This window comes from Apus apus, chromosome 2, assembly GCF_020740795.1.
Source record: "Apus apus isolate bApuApu2 chromosome 2, bApuApu2.pri.cur, whole genome shotgun sequence".
Lineage (NCBI taxonomy): Eukaryota > Metazoa > Chordata > Aves > Apodiformes > Apodidae > Apus > Apus apus.
In genome coordinates this window covers 84,322,810-84,344,392 of record NC_067283.1, presented here as the reverse complement: position 1 = coordinate 84,344,392, position 21,583 = coordinate 84,322,810, and the positions used below count along the sequence as shown (strand labels likewise).

At 35.0% G+C, this 21,583-nt stretch overlaps 1 protein-coding gene across 1 annotated transcript in view; it reads right to left on the bottom strand.

Moving 5' to 3' along the window:
- Nucleotides 1-21,583, bottom strand: part of ABCA13 (ATP binding cassette subfamily A member 13) — a 165,533-nt gene that overhangs the window by 32,234 nt on the left and 111,716 nt on the right. Inside the window, exons 43-49 of the mRNA XM_051610260.1 lie at nt 16,358-16,412; nt 15,605-15,782; nt 12,163-12,278; nt 7,758-7,914; nt 6,644-6,897; nt 6,163-6,355; nt 4,899-5,008 (exon numbers count right to left, since the gene is read on the bottom strand). Coding sequence (XP_051466220.1) covers nt 4,899-5,008; nt 6,163-6,355; nt 6,644-6,897; nt 7,758-7,914; nt 12,163-12,278; nt 15,605-15,782; nt 16,358-16,412 — 1,063 coding nt within the window. The remainder of the gene's footprint in view (nt 1-4,898; nt 5,009-6,162; nt 6,356-6,643; nt 6,898-7,757; nt 7,915-12,162; nt 12,279-15,604; nt 15,783-16,357; nt 16,413-21,583) is intronic.

Genomic DNA, 21,583 nt, shown 5'->3' with positions numbered 1-21,583 from the left:
CTGCCTCTTCCAATCTGTGTTTAGCACTCCTCAGTTGAGAGAGGCTTTATGACACAGAGTCACTGATGAAGGTTTAGGCACAAATATGGAAAGGGGAAGAAAATAAAGAACAGCCAACGTACACTCATTAAAAAAAAAAAAAAAAGAAAAAAAGTGGATCAGATGTACAATATCTGCTGATAGGTCAGCTCAGCAGAGATTCAAAGACTATGAGGATTCACTTTGTTCTCCTTTGTTTTACCACTTTGTTAAGTGTCAGCTTTTCTTCATACATATTTAATACAGACCTTACTTCTTCAAGCTATTTTTCAGAAAAAGTAACTACAAAAATATTTATACTTTTATACCCTAGTCAGCTCATGCACTGGTGTCAATCTACTCATGGCTGTAGAGATAAACATGAGCTAATTTGAGTCCATTTGTACTCTTAACGAGGAACAGCTGTGCTACAGAGGTCAACAAAAAATCTTCTAAGTGTTAAGCAGACCATGCAGTAAACTGTTTTACATATTTAAGATTGACACCTTCTTTGTATGGATGTTGTTCAAAAGCCAGTCAGTGTCTCCTAATAGCTTAGAGCACCATACTTTAAAAATACATGTAAGTAAATGTTATGAAAATACTCCATAAGATTATGAGGGAGACTGCTGGTACTTCAGTATCAGTATTTTATTTCCACATCTTCCAAAGTAACTGTTTCAATACTGCTTCTTCCTTTGTTGGGGTTGCAAATATCCCTAATATGGAGACACACTATTTATATTATAATAATTTTTTATGTTTCATTTGGACAAATATGTCACTGATAATAGCAGTGTTAATAAGGTACAAACAAATTATTTTTAAAAAGGCAAAATCCCCTGTCAATGTATTTTTGCTATTATCTTCACCAGATTGGCCATGGTTGGTGACAAACTCCTATTATTTCTTTTACTGGACTATCTTTATCACATCACAGTTACAACCAGAATAGGATTGCAAAGGTTAGTAGTTGCCTAAAAATATCTTCGACAGAAGGATATAAAAAAAGAAAAAGCAAACAGGTTTTTGCAAAACAGTCTGTATACCATTAAATCTACTTTTGCCATATAAATGGTAAGATAAAAAGTTTAGGCATATAGTGCATTTAAAATATCTGTTTGATTTGTAGTGTATTGAAAAGATAAAAGCTTAATAAAAACAGATCAGAAGCCTTCCCTTCCCCAGAGGATGCCTCCATCAAGAAGAATGCGAGGAAACCCTGATTTGCAGAAGGTATTAACTTGGCACTAGTATTTAATAAACCTTCCTTCTTAATAACACCTCCTGTTACAAATCTCAGTGATATTGAAAACTGTTACATAACATCTAGCTCTTATGCATTTTACTAAGCTTTGTTATGAAAGCAGACAGTTTTCTCTCAGAAATAAGCTTCTTTTTTCTGTATTAAACATTTAACAAAAAAAAAAAACAACCTAGAGACCAATAAAACTTTTAGAAGTACTTGAAGATTATGTGAATCTTCTCTCCTTTCCTGTAAAAAAAGGCAACTGTCACTCAGAAGCACATTTTGCTTCTTTTCTTTGAGAATCTAGCAGGAGTTTCCTGAATACATCTTCATTATGAATGTGTGATGCTCTTTCTATGTAACCCCATGCACCTCCAAGATGCTTTAGGTTCAACATCTCAAAATTCTACTCCGCAGTTCAGCATGGGCTTCTGACAAAGCTGATCTTCCATTTCTAGTCCCTGTGCTCTCCAAAGCTGCAAAACCTGTCCTGTAAAATTAAAGGCTGTTTTCCATGCACCTGCCTCAAAAAGACACTTCTGATTTGTTTTAATTCAATTACACTATTACAATAGCAATTAGAAAAATATACATATGGTTTAGTTTACATTTTTGTTGTTGGTGGTTTTTAAAACAGGAACTTTCAAGAATAGTTATTCAAGGACACAAGAACTGTTATGAATTATAGACTTTCTGCATGGAGGTACATCAGTTAGGTTCTCCAATATTATAATAATAACTATAAATATAACTTTGCATAGTCATTTCATTGTTTGATCATGAAGTTTGCATCCATCAGGTTATAGTATCCTGTCCTTTCAGGATCAGAGAAGACCAAAGTTGTGTTCTTTCCAGTCAAACCCAGCAGAGATGGGGCCTACATCTAAGCTGCTGCCCAAATTATTAATCAGGAACCACTATCAGAGGTAATGTCTCTATGGAAGCTGTTTCACGACAAAGATTTCAAACAAAGAAGTCTAGATCTGCTAATCAGCAAATGGTCTGCAGCTGTCACCAGCAGCTGCTTTCTTTGGCTGACTCATCTCTTCCTCTGTGCCAGGAATATAAGGCTTTTGAGCATACCACTGGAGTAAGAAAAAGAGAAGACTTCTTAGCATGATATCCCCCTACCTCCATTTATTTCAGGTGTAAATACAAATCAATCCACCTAAAAGTCACTGGGATGCATAACGTCAGGCATTCTTCAACTGTTACGGGAGTGTTCTCCAGACCTGTTGTGGTCAGAATCTTACCTATGAAAGAATCTTACCTATTTGCCCCCTAGTGATCTTCAGTTGTACAGCAACGCAGTGCACTGTGATCTGCTTGACAGCAGTTGCCAAGATATGAAGCAAGAACAGAGTCAGGAATTACACAAATTTCTTCTCCCAAACTTAATTTTGCTTGTTTCCCCAAGTTTAGCTACTGTCTAAGTGAAGCTCTTGCTTGAGGTTGCCTTCTCAAGTTAGTGATAAGTTTTGAAAACTTGGGAATATGGCTTTTACACTCACTTCAGCCACTTCAAACATAAAAATCCATAACCTGATTGACAACACCCTAACACAGGGTGATAATGGTTGTTGAGTGTATTTTGGACACTTGTATGCAAACGTCTTAAGACTTCCTCTCAAGCCTCCTAAATGTGCCAAATTGCATTACCTACACTTTAGTATATGGTAAAGAACACTGCATCTAAAAGTATGCTTTCATGTTGGATTTATAAAACACAGAGGCAGAAATGAAAGCAGCACACAGGATGTGCAGGGAGAGTGTCTAACCTATTGTTAAATGCCAATAGCATATTAAAGTTGGCCTCAGAATTTTTGTCTGTTTAGCAACAGGTACATAACAACACATCTATTAAAAGGAATACAGGCAATGTTAAATTGTTTTGTGATCCTTTCAAGAGTTATCTTCAGGTGTTCTGATAAAATAAGTCATGTAGTCCATAAACACAGTGTAAGCGCCAATATACATGATAATGAAATACATTCTTATAACTTTATATTTGCTTTCAAGTGGGCATTAACATTTTGGAATTGTCACACTAGACCAAAACATTTGCCCAAACCATTGATCTGGTACCACATTGTACAGGAAAAGCCATATGCAAGTTATGAATGCAGAGGTGGGACCAAAGGAAAAGTCCCATTAAAATTAAAGGAAAAATATCCCTCAAAATCTAAACAAAATGTGGAAGTTTAAATACTGCCTTGAGGGAAATATCTTATAAAAATTATTACAGTTTTATTTGTATGTAATATCTTAAATCCTCATCAGACTCATGCTGAACTTCTGACCTCCATGATATCCTGGTACTAAGCATTCCATCAGTTCCAAAGAACACCATCTGTTAATTTTAAACAAATTTTAAATATTTTTTGTTACGGTTGTTGTTGCTTAACGTCTGAAAAATTTTGTCTTCTTTTCTGGGAAATCATAAATTATAACAACCATCTAAAGGTCTATATAACCATTGTAAAGCCTCACTCGTATCTCTTCTTAATGTCTTAAGAATCTTTCCCAAATCTCTTTAGTCATTCCTTCTTCATGATTAACAATTATTTTGTGATAAATTTAGGAATTCTTTCTTATAAAATTATTTCAACACTAAATCTCTCAAAAAAAAATTGTTATGTAAGATAATGAAAAAATCAAACAAAACAAACTTATGTAGAATCCTGCTTGGTAGTGGTGACGGACTTCTTTCCAAAAGAGGCATAAACTTTCCAGAAAACTATTTTGCAATGACTGAAACTACTTACATTTTGAAGTTACATCTGCTGATTATTATCTTTGTAAAGTGAACAATTGCTGACCTATGAATGCATTTAATTTCTAAAACAAAGAAATGTAACTTGGCATTTCGGAAATTCAAAAATATTTCCATTAAAAATTTTCTGAATTAAACCCTTACCTGTCCTTCTCCAAAACACTACTTTGAAATAGACAACATTTAGGAAAAGAAGAATTTTAAAATTGTTAATTAGCCCAGAATACACTTATATATACACATCTACATTTTACTTTGGCCTGACTAAAAAATAATTTTCCTTCTGCTCCAGATTTCTTGGGAAAAATGGTAAGTGTTGGTTACATCTGACCCAAAAAGTCCATTATTCACTTGATATTCCATCAATGTTAGTTTCAATATCACCAACACTACCTGCAATACTAATTACATAGCATATCAATACAGAAATTAATTTATTACTCTGAAAGGCACAAGTGTTTGAAAATGTTTTAAAATTATCCACTTGAAGCACTGCTCATCAGCATAAGCCTGGAAGCCTTTCAGTGCAGCACTAGTATGGTGCATATATGTCCACACAATTGGACATGCTGCATGTTAAGATTTTTGTTACAGTTTTAAAAGGTTGTATGTTAAATCTTCATACACCCTACTCTTTTACTACCGGACAAGTTTATTCTCAATGAACATAACTGTCAGAAGGAATTAAATCATGCTAAAATGCTTCCTGTAGAGACATAACAACAATAAAGCAATATGCATTTAAAAGGGAACAAAACAGGTCCTTAGAGTACAGTATAAAGGACTGAAGATGTGCTGGGTCTTTGATCTCTGGCATTATCAATTAGCACTATTCTGATCAAGCCCTGTGTTATTTACCCTGTAGGAGTCCTGATAACAGCACGTCCTCCAGATGGGATGATATCTCCAGTCAGCATCTTAAATGTTGTGCTTTTCCCAGCTCCATTTGTTCCCAGGAGTCCAAAACACTAACAGAAGTAAAAATATATAAATTTAAAAATATATATATTTCTTGTCATATGTCTGTAAGATCCTGTATACGGTTATATCATATGTACAAATTCCCTTTCTCACGGAAAATAAGTTATCAAAAAACACATCTACATAATATTTTTATTACCACCCTGATTCCTAAAAGTCACTTATTTAGGATTTTAGCACCCCACATAAAATGCTTCCCAGTAGCTAAATGTAATATTTTTCCATATTAGTAGTAAATGCTAGATTGAACCTGAGGATCTCAAGTCCTGTGTGAGAGTCCTGACTACCAATCTATAGACTCAGTATTTCTCAGCTTCTCATGAGCTGCTTCACGCTGCAAGTAAAGGAACATCAAACAGCCAAGACACACACTGACTCTGAACTCCTGTTTAATCAACTGTCTTATTGATAAATAGGCTTTAATCAGCTATAACATCTTCCTGGTTAACCCAGTTTCGCAACAACTGATCTATAACTGGCAGGATGTCATTGGACCTGCGCTGCCATGCACTAGCTTCTTGTATCTCCCAGTTTGCTACTAGCAACCAAGAAAAGTCTTTTCCATATAAGCATTTTTAAATTAATATCTGCAGTTCCCAAAAGCATCAAAATAATGAACACCCCCCAAAATAAATGTTGCTCTGAAATCTTCAGCATTGCCATAATCACTGCTAAATTTCAGTTTATTAAAACAGGATATTATATGCTATATTAAAAAATACTGTGATAACTTCAGCATGGGAACTATACATTTGCCCTGGTGACAAATCCAGAATTCACTCCTCAGTTTACAAATGAGATACCTTTTCTTTGCTTCCTCTTTGGACGTGGAGCTGCTATGCTACCTACTTGTTTTTTTTATGTTAGCCTACAAAGCAGCAACTTCGTAAAGATAAGCAAGAAGAAATAAAATAACACTGTGATGTATTTGTAACCTGAATAAAAACACAAGTGAACAGTTGCTTCTTAAACACCATCCGAGCTTCTGCTTTTATTCAGTTTTTTATTTTCAGAAATTCCTATGATTTAAACTATTCTGCTGCTATCTACAGATTTTTGATTGCAGACGTCTCGAGTATGCCTGAACAATTTCTCAGAATAATGTGTTATCTTCTGAAAGGAAAAGAAAAAAACACTTTACCTCTCCCCTTGGTATTCCCAAGCTTATGCTTTCCACAGCTGTGCTCTTCTTATTGAAACCTCCATAACATTTCCTGAGGTTGTACAGAAGAAGGATATCATTACCAGTTCTTCCACCAAAGAGTCTCTGTCGCTCCATTTCTACATCAACATCTTCTGAAGGACTGACCATGCTGTTAATTGAACATTGACCCCTAAAAGAGAAGATGATAGTAAATGACACATGGCAAAGTGGACATTGCTGTACTCTGGATAACTCTGTTTTATTTCCCTGGTTGCAATCCCTTAAAGCTTGGTGATCAAATCTTGGCAGAACCCAAGGGAAATAGTAACTACTCCTACTTTTTTCTGTAGTTTCCATTAATTCAGGTTAACCATGTTATCAGAATTATTTACCTTCAGCTGTTCAAAGGAATCCAAAATTTTCTTTCTTAAAAAATTAGTTCAGTACCTACTATGGCAGAATAAAAATGGTAACATACCTCGGTTTCTGGAGGAGATCCCAATGAAGAAAAAGCCGTAAAAGAAGCAGTAGTGTTCCCTGCAGGGCCATCTCCACAAAAATCCAGCCCAGGAAATTCATCTCAAAGGGGCTCACATATGAGTCTATTCCAAAGTTGCTGGTCAGGTCAAACTTGATCTGATTGTACGAAAGCTCTATTAAACCCTGGCCTAAGCAGAATTGCGGGAATACAATGAAGACCCATTTGAGGATATTGTAGATGTTCTGAAAAGTCTGTATTAAGATTCAGTGAGGAAGGGGAAAGGGGTGATGGAGGGTGGAATAAAAAAAATTAAAAAAAAAAAAAAAGGAAAAAAATTAGTTTCCGCCAACAGCACATTAAGCACACTTACGAAGCTGGACACTGCATTCAAATCTCACTCAAGGTGAACTGAGAAGAGCATATTGTGAGCTATTTTGAGGCAGGGTTCATCACATTGTATTTTTTAGACCGCCTAGGGCCATTTAGCGGCGGATCACAGATAGTAACAAACACGTCACCACTATAATTCTGTTTTCTTAAAATTTTAATATTTGAATGCTATTAATTCAAAATCACCAACTTAAACCCAAGTCAACACCAAATCTGTCTCCAAACTTGAAGGACAGGTGAATCAGATTTTACTTCCAATGTCCAGTTTTTCACCTGATGCATGCACAAATTTTAATACATCTCCATCAAATTGCTTAATTACCATTATGACTAGTGACAATTACATCCATGGAGTGAGAATGCATATTACTATTCATAGAGTGCCTTACAGATCCTAGGAATATGTGGCTTATCTGTTATGTCAATATTATTCAAACACATTTTACAATGCATATCCTCTATTCAGTGGAGCAGAACAGTTGCCATTATGTGCCAATTACAACTTAACGGCCTGGAAAATTTAAAGGTTTCAATTAAAAATGTTTTTCCGTTATTACCCTGCTGCTATTTTTTTATTTTTTTTTTTTACTGAACAAGTTAAAACTCAAGGTAGTCAGAAGCAATTCAGTATACACTAGGACAGGAAAATCATGAATGTTTAACACACACGTGTGCATACATCTCACTTGTTAGTAACGTAAAGTAAAGGTTTTATACTGACCTGCACTTTGGAAACTATAGCTAACAAACGAGGTAAGAGAGTCACCAGCATGGTACACAGGCCAAACACAAAATTCAAGGAGATGTAAGAAATAAAAGCTACATCTGAACTTGAGAAGAATCTGGATACAAGATACATCCATGGTAAAGTTGCATACCTGAAAGTTTGAAGAAACAAAATTATCACAAATAAGGTATGTTTTCACCTCACAAATAAAAAGCAGTTTTCATACTAGAAAAAACCCCAATAGTTGCTCCTTATTTTTAAGATATGCAAACAACTCTTCTGACCAACTGAGAAGAAAGGACAAATCAGAATATATTTTCTTCATCAAATTACCTTATGATTTTGTAGATGTACAAATAGTTACTGCCATGTGATGGGCAGATATGATCCATTTTTGCATACATCAACTGCATGTTCCAGAAAACTCACAGCTCTGATTTCTGAGTGACTGCAAAACCATGCATCTTAGGAAGCCTCTTACGCAGTGAATGAATTAAAACCAAATATTTTAAGCTTAAATCATGGCTGTGGAGCCAACTTTTCTTAAAGGCTTTCATAGATAGAAAAAAGAAAAAAAAAAAGGTAGGAGAGAGTGAGCAAAGGAGGGGGGGTGGAGGGAGAGTGGAAGGGAAAGAAAAGAAAAGAAAAGAAAAGAAAAGAAAAGAAAAGAAAAGAAAAGAAAAGAAAAGAAAAGAAAAGAAAAGAAAAGAAAAGAAAAGAAAAGAAAAGAAAAGAAAAGAAAAGAAAAGAAAAGAAAAGAAAAGAAAAGAAAAGAAAAGAAAAGAAAAGAAAAGAAAAGAAAAGAAAAGAAAAGAAAAGAAAAGAAAAGAATCAGTCCTATTTGTGTTAGTGATATCTGAGAACTGAAATGCACCAGAGATTGTGTTAGTAATGTTATTATCTAAAACAGATTATCAGTAGAGCAGTTGCCATCGAAAATTAGTGCATAGGTACTTCACAGCACAATGATGAAAAGACAGCATGTCCACGGCTGCATCATTTTCAATCCAAATCTTTAAAGAGGGAGGGAAGGCACACTCCATTCTGGCAATTCAAATGATGTCTAGACAAAATGGAGCAGTCATATTTTTTTTATAAAGAGTAAGATATGTCTAGCCAGACTAAAAAAAACCCAGGCAATTTAATGAGCATGAATGGCATGGAAAGGAAATTTATTTTCCATTCAACATAGGACAAGATCTATCTATCAAACAGTATACATACTAAAGGAGCATAGATATCACTGTACATCACTGCATGATGATAATTATACGTATAGTATATATAGATTTCGTTGCATATATAACTGTTTCTTATATAGTATTAATATATGTATATATAATTGTTTTAATAGTGAGCTTAATGCAAGAGCAACTAGCCAAAAATCTGTGAATTCACTTCTTCATTGCACTAAACAGTAGTTTAGATTATGAGCCATCAAAGTCTCTTAAATTCAATATTATGCAGTTTACAGATGAACTTTCTTCATCTAAGAATGCCAAGATCTTTTACCTTAGTAAACAAACACTCAAATCCTGCTACGAAGAAATGGGGTTATTATCCTCAGTGTACAGGAAAATAAAGGTCAAATGTTAATGTTTGGGTCTCAAATGAAGATCCTAAGTATTCAAGATCACAGCAGCCAGTCTTAATCACACAATCTTTTCCCTTCCTGTACATACCAGTATCACTGTCCTAAGTGTTGCTGTGAATTACAATACTGTAAACACAAGTCCATCCTAGGAAACAGCTCGGGAAAGAAACAATATTTACAGTGCTGTTACTCTGTTGTAAATTAAAGCAAAATTTTATTTACTTGCTTATAGCTGCTAAGAAATGAGTAAGACCCTTAGAATACTAGAGTTGTATAATATTCAAATGCAGCCTTTAAAGTAGCTACCGGTCACACCTACATTTCTATCCTAACTTTCCTTTCCTCCAGTTTCAGCTGTAATTTGTTATTTTCAAAGTATCAACGATAGAGCATTTTGGAGAAATGTACTTAAACAGTTGCACTATAGAACACTTTTGCTGTCAGCTAAAAGAGGAAAAAATGCAGTTTAGTTAAGAAACTATTACATTCTTAAAGAAAATCAATTTTAAAGTAGCACACTAGAAAATTACTGTTTATTCTTTCAAGCACACACCCTTCATGGCAAGCAGCTTAAATTCTCACATAACTGGGCTATTTTTACCTTTATTCTAGATCAGAAATGCTATGTAAGCCTGCCCTGAAAAGAAAAATAAAATTTTAAAAGGAAAAAATGCATCCTGAAATGCATCTAAATGAGGATTACAAGCATAGTACTGGCAAAAGATAAAATTATCTCAATGGGCTTCATCACAATTGCAGAGTAGTTAGACTGAGTAAAGGGTAGAATAGCAAGAGTGGCAAATCTGAAATTCATCAGAAGGTCCTTGAGACACATTAAAATTACTGACTGACAGTTATTGTATCTCTAATACATGTTAATACACATAGAACACATAGACCTTCTTGATAAAAATCACTATAGTATCTGTTACATCAGCCAAAGCTGAACAGTGCAAAAGGGATTATGCTGAGACGATTAAGCTGCATCTGCAGACAACAAAAAATATAATTTAAATTCAGTCCAGCTTTTCAGACAATGCTTATTTCTTCTGGAATACCCACATTTTAACACATTTTACAACAATGCCTGCATAACTTAGCACATGGGATTTAGTAGTGTACTGTGGGCAAGACCATAGCCTACAGCACACCACATACCGTGACTTCAACAGGCATACAGGTATGTTCTGTAGGGTTCATCTGCTGCTTGACTAAAATCTCTATAGATGCTTATTTTTACACCATGGTCACAACAACTGGATTACAAGAAGGATTCAACAGCTGTAAAGGTAACAAAAAAGAACAGCTATAAGATTTAGCAGTGTAAAGTCTTTGCACTAAGGCTGATAAGAATTTCTGCCTTTAATTTGCAGGAATTAATTGGTAGTACTGCTGAAGGAAGGGGAAAGAAGACAAGAGTGACACAAAGAGAATAAAAGTATAAACTGTGGAGGTCTCATCCAAGTTATTGACAAGATGATGGGCATCAAGACCTCTAGAATATTACATACTAGTCTGGCCACTCATGCCCAAGAAAGATGAGTTTAAATTGGAGGGAAAAATAATAAATAGAATTATCCAGGGAATGGGAGGGCCTTTTTACTAGAGAGGACTTGGCTTGTTTGGGCTCAAAAAAAGATGTTTGATGAGGGCATATTACAGGTATGGCTCCAAACTTAGACTGGAATTTCAAAGAATACATCCACTATGGAGATATTGAAAGAGTTTTCTAAAAGCAGTGTTATTGGTGGCATGAGAGCTTGAAAACAGTTTCAAGACGAAATACAGTAAGCTTTGGGTTTGGTTTTTTTTAAAAGTCTTTATCTGAGACTCTTCCTGGAATGGAATACATCCTGATATTGCAGAAGGACCTTTCTACTTTCCTTTCCTGTGATTCTCTAATGGAGCAGTTGTATTTCATTATATAAACATCTGTCTTTTAAGATATGTATTATTCTCTACAACGTTAACAACACTTAGTTGCTTGAGATAAGGAAGAAAAATCTTCTCAGAACATTATTCTGTAACTATTCATCTTCAGCATTTCCCACATCACCTGGGACTGCACACAGGAAGAGTGAAAAGAACAGAATTAGATGGATTATTAGTTTGATTGAGTCCAGGGCTCAACAGCTCTATTTCTACAGAGAAATCAGTCCTCTATTTAACCAATTATTTTAACTTTTATAAGTTTTTTCACAGGAAACTAAGCAAGTAGGTGATATGGGAGGACTTTGCTCTCTCACAGTACGATTTAAAGACAAATCTCCAACCAGCCCAGTACTCCATGTTGAACAGACTTCTCATTGGAAATATAAATTATTGGAACAATGTAAAATTCCAGAACTAGAGAAAATGGGCAGAACTGTAATAAAAGACAACCAGTTCTTACCTTCTTCATGATATTCTGCAGAGCTAAGCACTGAAATTCTGACCTGACTTTTATGATTCCCTCATTTTCTGGAAGATAACATATAATCAGTTTCTATAAGCAAATGATTGTTACACAGGCTGAATGTTTTCTGAGACTTTTCCAGTTTGGGTTTGGTTTTGTTAGTTTTTTGTTGTTGTTTTCTATCTGGTGGTGGGTGGCTTTTTTTAATGTGTGAACAAATCTGCCTCCACCTTCTGCAAGTAACTTTCAAACTCGTGTTTCAGCCTGTTTTCTCACTATCTTTTGCTGAATCATAATCATTTCCAAAGAGAGAAAATCATGCATCCAGCAGCAGGTGCAAACCAAGCCTAAAGATTTCTGGTTTGTTTCTTACAAGCTATAATTCCATAGTAGCATTTCCAATCACATACCCAAAGAGTATCAGCAGGAGACCAGTGGCCGCCAAGTTTTTTCGGAAAGTGAAAGCTGATAGCTGGAAGGCACTAATAACACCAACACACAAGGTGACTGGAATCATGTAAAACAGCTAGAAAGAGAAGAGAAAAGGCACTGAGCAGGTAAGCATCTCTTACTGGTCTTACTTAATTATCACAAAAGCACTCTACAAATTAACTTTTCCATATTTACAATATAATTACACTATAAATAAGGAAGAATTAGGCAGAAGAGCTCTGAGATTTCATAATCCACATCTGTTGTGAAACTACCCCTCTTACACATACTCATATGAAACAGTCTAACAAAATAAAATCTGATTAAAGAATATTCCCCTTAATTCCATTTCTGCTGACCTTTCCAATACATCCATTTAACAAGATAACTCTTCCAGCTAATTAGTCAACATGGGACTATTGCTCCAAAACATCAAATTTTACTGTGAATGCAGAGTCTTGGATTCAGAAACAGCAGTTTTACTGATCAGTGCTTCAGTCATAGAACAGTAAGAATACAATTTTAAAAGAGTCTTAATGAAGGACCATGTGAGCTGATGAAATAAATGACAACTCCTAATGGAAACAGACAGAATATTTAGAAGAGTTACATCCATTAGGCATCAGAGAAAACAGTTTCTCTGTTGAGTTTCTTGACATAATGTTAACCAAATACTTAAAGGGGGGAGGATGTGGTTGGTACAGGGGATGCATATTCAAGTATTCAAGAGAGATGGGTTCTGCTTGCAACTAGCAATGGCAAGATGTGCTCACTTCCATTCCATTCTCAGTGTCTGACTGCTCTGTACATTGAAGCTGAGCTTAGCACAGTGGTTGCCTCCATTTCTGCTTCTACATATCGAACCCTATCCTAATATAATTGAGATTCTGAGATGAAACTGCAATAGATGCGAAAAATCAAGGTCTAAGTAAGTATTCTGTGCAGAAGAATGACATCCTCACTGTTAAAATTTAAAAAAATATATTAAAAAAAATAGAAGTACAATGCAAACCTGTTCAAAATTAAACTAGATGGTGTCACTTCTTTATCAATAGAAAGACTTTTTTTTTTTTTAAGAGAAGTGAAATGTAGACAGATGTAATACTGCCATCTTGTTCACAGTGTACCTTTTGAGTGCCATATACAAATATACCATACCACTCCATAGATTTAGATTTCAGCTCCCCTGGAGCTGTCTAAGAAATATGGTAGATAAGTCACACAGCATCAGAGTTCCAGTATATTTCAGCAGACATGGGACTTTTTCTTTCGATAAATAAATTAGTTTAAACATTAAATTATATTAGAAATCTTAATTGAAACCATGATGTGTTACAGAAGATTGGCATGCACAAATAAAAGAACCCTTGTTTTGCCAATCTAATGTCAGAAACTTAATCTGAAAAAAATGTCTGTATTGGTTATGAAATTTTCTTAGCACTGACACATTTTCCATTTGTTGAACATTCACATATATAAATACAGTAGGAGCAGCCTGATTCTTATGACAGCAATTTCATAAATCAAATAACTCTGCAGGTCTAATAAAGATTATGCTACCAATAACACAGAACACAGTCTGTAATACTTAAAATACGTAGAGGGATTTAAAATTTGACAGTTCATATATTCATGTGTTCAGTGTCCCTAAATGATCTGCAGCACAATTAGCATTTAAAGCAGTGTCTGTTCTTTCTCAGATCATGATTGATCATGCAGTACCATGCTGAATTTGTGAGAACACTTTGAAAGGAAGACACGGCGGAAAATAATGAGTTGATGTCGCTGCACAAGGAGAAACTGAATGACGAGGAGCTGAGTTTTTGACCAAGACCTCTAATCTGACACACCACCAAAAAGAATACAAAGACTGGCTGGCCAAGTAAGTAACATTTGGATAAATGTGCTTTTACTTCCAGTTTGCTCATGCGTGAAAATCCTGATTTCTAGGATGGATGGGTGAAGTCTAATGTTTGACATTTAGAATAGTCTGAATGAGAATAGAGAGTGTTCCAAAAAATCTCTGTTCCTGACCAGGCTAGTTCATGTTTGTGTTGTTTATGCTAGATCCCATCTCTTCCTTCCATGAGCCAGTGTGTTGAGCAAAGTGCAGGAAGTTTGAGTCCTTTCTCTGCAGCCAGCAATCTTTTACTTTTGAAAAATCCAAGTGACCCCTGTTGTTCACTATTGCCTCTGAAACCAATCTCCCAATCCAAAAGAACTTCTTTGAGGTGTGAACTACCAACACGCAGCACCCACGTTATTTAAAAACAGTAACTCTATCCCTTTCCCAGAAGCAGACCTAATCTCAACATCCCATCCAAACCCTCAACTAATACCAAAGCAAGCCTTATGTTAAGTGAATTATGGAAAAGCCTTTCAGTAAGGGAGGTATATGTATGCCTTACATATAAATACACACATAGATATAGACAGATATATATATATACACACACACATACATAATGGAGTAATTTTTCATTTTAGTTTTTAGGGAGTCACCTTTGAAAAAGACATTGGAAGATAATTTGAGGAATTCATGCTTAAATGGAATCCAAACAAGCTCCATTACACAGCTGATGAAAAATCAGTCATGGGGACTAGCAGTGACTTGAGAAAGTTAATTTTATTTCACCACCTTTGCTTATTGGCCTGAACAGAAACCAACTTCTTAGGTTTGCAGAAGGCAAATAAAAATTCTTATTTCATTTAACTATGTTGGCTGCACATCAGTGGCATTCCTGTTTTCCGATGTGATTAAAAGCATAAGATTTAGGGAAAACTAGTAACTTTTGCAGTATTTTCAAAAGAATATAAGATTTTGAGATTTGCTAATGAGCTATCTATACTGTCTATAATGCTAACAATGGTAGAAAATATTTTGAGTGGAAAAAAATTCAGGACAGAGACTTGACCCACTTCTAATGAAAGACATTCTGTGTATGTGAATTAATGAATAATATTTTGTACTGTCTATCTTGCCAGAAATAAAAGGTACCAGTTATGAGTACCTCTCATATTAAACACTAACAAACAACATGATCATGCCTTTAAATTAGCTCACTACTATCTTCAGGCTTCTCCAATAATCTGAAATAATTTGCCAGTGGCAACTCACACCACAGAAATTCTTGCTATGAACTTTTGTGTGGACAGTTCTCTCTGTCTAGGTTATTAAATAGCATCCTTTTATTTGAAAAATAGTGTAGGAACCTAAAGTTAGCATACATTCTACCTTAACATTCAGCTTTGTAAAATGAAGAACACTATCCCTGCCTTAAAGATTTTTATCTGACGTATTAAAGTAGGAATGGCGTCCCACTGCTTGTTAAAACGACAGCTGAGAGCTGTTGCTCTGCACAGTACAAATCTCCTAGTTAAATTTACACCTGAGCACATGCTGCCCCACATGATACATACCATATCACAGCAGAAGTTAGCAAGCCAGTAAGTTTTGTAACCCAGGCCTGTGATGTGCTGCAAACGTTTTCTGCCAGATACTCTGTCCTTCACTATGGCACTTCCAATGGATGCCGTAAGGATGGAGAAACCCAACATGATACACAGTGCTACCCCACACTGACGAACATTCTCCATTCTGGGGTACAAAGAAAAATGGCATAATGAAAACACAATGGGGAAAAAACCCTCACCAAACCCTAACATTTTCAAGGCCAACTTCTTATCAAAGCAACACTAAACATTAGGATCTTAATCCTGTTCACAAACACTATGTTTGTATACTGCCAACATGTAACTAGAGGAGCAAGATGATGTGTTAAGTTACAAAACTATACCTGAGTTACAGAGCAGAGTGTGTTTAAAGTCCAAACACTAAAGTGAAGCTTTTGTATATATTTCCCCCTCTACAGAAAATTAAAATTTAACAACCTGACAATCATTAAAAAGTTAATGTGCTTGACAATGTCATGACCTGTTCACAAACACTACAAAAAGTGTAGTCAGCATGAATTCAGTGTTCTTCCCTACAAAATAAGACAACCATATCTGATATGAACAGCAGGCTTGAAATACAAACACCAGACTAGATAAAATACTACACTCAGTGGAACTGAAGTGCATCTGTGAAGTCACATCTATTGCATGCAACATACATGCTTATTCAATTGTCTGCACATTACAGCTATTATATATTTGAAAAAGTTTATTCACATTTTGTCCTCATCCAGCAAGGCTCCTCCATATGGTTGGCTGTAGAGTGTGATCCCTGTGAAAAGAAAAATAAATTATTAAATAGTAAATGCTACATCAGGGCTTCAAATTCTAGACTACACTCTTGACTTCTTACACAAGACAAAAGGAAAGGCTAAATTCTTAGTAAGGAACAGAAAGAGGTCAACCACGAAGCTCCCAAACCAAATGCTGGCACCTGTTGAGTGATTTTCAGTCTGGATCCATCAAAATCTAATTAATAGAACTAATTAAATACATAGATCAAATAGAATTTGTTCATATACCTAATCTTACTGAGTTAGGTAGGTTGTTATTGAAATATATATACTTGGTATTTTACGCCTTTTAAAAATACTTTTGGATTGCTGATATTTTGCAGAGAAAAACTGTTTAGTCAAATTCACACACAAAAAAAAAACAACACCAAAAAACCAAAAGAAACCCAAACCAACCAACAAAAAAAAAACAACAAAAAACCCCAAACAAACAAACAAAAATCACCACCCAAACAAGCAAAACCCCAGCCACCACACACTTCAGATGGAAACTGAAGAGCATTAAATTAAAAAGATACCTAGTTTGGGACACCAGGAACACTCCTGAGTAGGCAATGCGTTTTACAACTTACTATGGTTCTTGGTTACAACCAACTTGTAACAACTTAGCAAACTGAACATTGGAATCAGAAGTTAGTTTATGAAAAAATCTGGGTTTTTTTACTTTTTTTTTTCTTTCAATGAAAAGAAGGAAAAGGGGTGGGTATGTATGCATGTGCAAAAATTTGTCAGTGCAAAAGTTGCTGTCCAACTGGTCTTGATGCTGTTCCTGGCTTATTTCTGCATGTGAACCTGGCAGGACTGCCAGCTGTAATGTAATATCACCTGGAAATACTTGCAGTGAGATTAAACCAGTACCATCTCATTAGAGTACTGATATAAAGTTATGCTGTTCCCAATTTAAAAAGAAATAAAATAAATTCATCCTAACAGCTATTATAATCTTCTCAGTATCTTTAGCAAAGAAATAAATCGTGGTTAGCCTTTGCTGGACTCCACAGGTTACAACTTAATTGAACACACTTCATTATATTTTGTTAGAGTCCAGATGTATAAAGAAATTGTCTTTGTTCCTGTAGCATTGCAATCTGACTGAATACATCTACACTTTTTTTTTTTGCCCCTTTAATTTTTCATTCCTCAACTTCAGGCCAAAGAAACCTGAACATCTAAGTCACTATGCCAGGAAAAACCGTACAACAGAGGATGATGACTCACACATAAAACTAGCACAAGGTAAAGATTTTTCAAATGCAGTTAAAAGCTGTACACTGAAGCCCAATAGTAGTTAACAAATCAAAAGAAGATTCAAGCTGATAAGGCTATTTGCGGAAGTCTTTCATGTCATTTGCCTAGAAGGACTGTTTAAAGTTTTCCTTTGTTTTTCTTTTACACCATTAATTTTTTAAACAATAGCTGCTATTTGTTCTGAACCCAAAATAGGCATATCAAAGAAAACTATATTTTCCCACTGGAACCAAGTCTTAGACAAAATTCTATTCATGTCAAGGAAAAATAGCATCATAGATAAAAGCTTCATTCCCATAAATTTTTTCTAAGCTTTTTCAAAGGTTGAATAAAGGTGTGGATGTCAGAAATAAGAATGTTTTTACTTCCTATATGTGTGTATATATATATAAAATTCCTTTTGAGTTAGAAATTAGTAGCTAAAAACAGAAGTAAAGCAGACTTTTCCTGTACACATAAATTGAAATCAATCTGAACTGCTTTTAAGATTGGGTTAGAAAAAAAATAAAAATAAAAATCTGATTTTCAGACTTCATCTAATGACAATGGAGGAAAGCTTTTGGGAAGTATGAATCCTGATCATTTCAGAAGCACTAAAATAAGAAGTTAACAACATGGAATTGGCTTCCTGTATTCACTAGACTTCAGCTAAATTGGCAAAGAGCGAAGATACATCTTCCAAGACTCCTCTTTTATGGCCACAAGCCAAGTTCTGGTGACAGAGGATTTTCCCACAATTGTCAAGGTTTTGACTTCATGATCAAGACTTTGAATGTTCTGACAAAACTGTCCTCCCTCAAGCTTCAGATGAAATAAATCCTACAGTAAAATTGCTCCAGCTCAAGGAGTAGAATTTATGGAGACTGAAAATTTTAAAATACTGTCCATGATCATGAAATGCCAAGACTTGGGAGACCCATAGGTCCTATTGATTCACATGCCTTTTCCCAGAATTGCGAGACAGGTAAACCTGTCAGGTAGACTGTGGTAGGGACTTATTGTCCATAAAGTATCCAGAACAGGGGCAGTTTGCCAGGAATTAAGGTAGGTTCTCTGCTTTATACCATGAATTAATCCAGGCTGATCTAAATTGTATTCCTTCACTCTATTGCTATCAACTATCTATGGTATTCAGTAAGAAGAATATGCACTAGCAAAACCAGAGCTATAAATTAATCCTTGTGAAATTTCCTGTGCAAGTGAATTCATGCTCATAAACAGATTTTCCCACTTTTATATAAGATTTGAGAACCTAGTAAATGAATTTTATAGATGATCATCTGCACTGCTAAAACTTAAAAAAAAAAACAAACACACACAAAAAAAAAAAAAAAAACCACCACAGGGACTTAATGAAATATGCAAAATGTAACAAGGACCAAAAATCACACCAAATGTTTTACAATAAATAACTTCTGCTTAGGAATATTTAATGAGTCTGGAAATTATCTCTCTCCTGAAATGTCCATGGCCTGTCCTTACCAAGTGCACAGATCCTAAAAGAAAACTAACTGAACTTTCAGGGCACTTCATTGTTATTAAACAAGACTACATCAGTTGAGTTGGGTTCCATAAACAGAAATACACCACTATAACTCCCTAGTACTGAAAAAACACAGACTGTGAAAAAGGGTTAATTGATGGGGGAAATAAAAATCTCATGACATTAAATAGCATAATGCTCTTTGTAGTCTTGTATCATATAATATTGATCAAAAAGCAAATTACACTGAATTAATTTCCTTCAATGGAAGAGTACCAGAAAGTAATTGCTCTTCTTAAAAATAACAAATTTCTACAGTCAATTTTCATTCATACTATGTACATGAAACACAGGATTGCATTTTTGAAAATTTACACACGCAACTGAGATTAAATTTCCCACAGCTGCTGAATTACAGTTAACCAAAGTATGACTGTGTTAAACAAAGTTCAGTTCTATATTAGAATTAAAATGTTTATCAATATATTAAATATAATTCTTGCCTTTCATTCATTATTTTAAATTCTTCAATTAGTCTGGAGCATGAGGGTCTTCTGCATTTGACAGTTTTTTTAGTATAATGTTTTCTTCCCTCCCCTCCATTGTTCAAAAATATATTATGCATTCATATAAAACCAACAACCTGGCTTGTAATTATCTCATGAAAAAAAAAAAGTTTCCATGAACCAAAGGAGGAGCAAATTATAAACTACCTTCCAATAGCAAAATAAGCCAATTAATTTTATATATGCTACTTGATAGTATATGGGGGGGAGGGGTATTAAAAACAAAAACAAAGAACCTTTGATATACTTTTATAATCTGTCCTTTCCTAAGTTTCTCCTAACCACCAAGGCCATCTTTCTTTACATACATCTCTATCCCAATACAGTTGTTAACCTGATCTAAAATGTACTTGTTGATGCTTTCTTGCCTTTATATGTCTTCTTACTACGTAAAGCTGCTATAATGATGCTCATTAACTTGGAAACTAAATACCATCTTTGACGACTTAAAATAAAAACCATAAAGAAGTTCTAAATTACAAAACTCCTAGTAAAACAAATGTGGGTGGTGTTTATGAAAGGAACTTTTTACAGATTGTTTTTGCAAGCCTTGTGTGACAAGCCTTCAGGGCAATTTTTACCCAATAAGTAATCACATGGGGAAAAACAAGACATGCAGTATCAGTAAACATATGATTCGGCTCTAACTCTGCCTGCTCCTTTTCATAGATTTCTCAATATAAAATAATTTCTGCCACCTCTACAGATTATCGCAATATTCTTCTGACTTAATCACAACCAGTATTTTCCCAATTGTCCTAAAACATCCTTTGTCTATGTCCTTGCCCTCCTCTGGCAGGGGGGTTGGACTCAATGATCTCCAGAGAGATCAGGTTCCTTTCAACCCCGAACATTCTATGATTCTATGAAGGGGCAATAAACAATTAATTTTACACCTTCATCTTCTCCATTATATCCCCTTACTATTTTTCTTCCAGGCTGAACAATCCCATTATTTTCCTTACATTGCTCTTGATTAAACTGATTTTAGATTCTAATATGTTAAAAAGGCATCAATAAGCTGGCTAAATAAATTATTTATAAAATGTTTTAACCACTGTGACATTCTCTAGAATAAAATACTATCCTTTTCCATTCTAGATAGGATAGTACACAGGAAAAATGAAAATGCATCCACATTACAGACGTTTGAAATCAAAAGCATCTTGGTTACAGTAGGAAACATCATGACCTGTTCCCATTCAGGAGTTGCACAATTCAAGACACCTTACACCATATCAACATCCTCTTAACAGTCTGCAAAATCTACCTTTCAGAGAAAATGCTCTAGATCTTCCATTTCAAATCTAAACCACCGGACCATCTGTCAGAAAATAAGGCTACATGCAATTTGGTGTAGTCTTACAGACTTTGTGTGTTTCCTTCCTATAGGTTATGAAAAACATGAGGCACTGGTAGCCCAGTCCATTCAGCCTGGAAGCAACTTCCACATAATCTCAGGTCATTAAATCAGTGGTTTTACAGTAAAAATAAGGACAGTGATATGGACCAAGCAGTATATTTTCAGTATAGGGTGAAGAGATCTAGAGGAAAAAAATCTCAAGGTTTTCAAGCTTGTATGCCATCACCACAGACTAATCAGAGCTGTCCTCAGGCATATTTTGTGGTTCTGCACTGTATTTTGGGTGAGTCTGGGCCTGTCTCTTGGCACTCCTTTGTAAACCATCCCTTCTTATGTCCTGTATCATACTGTCTTGAGTACAGAGATCAATTTGGATCTGTGTTACTAATCCTAAATATCACAATTGTTACGGACTTGAACAGAAGGCCATCCTAGGTATCTTTATTTCAGACTTTTTTAGTTTAGAATAAAATAGAGTAAAATAAAATA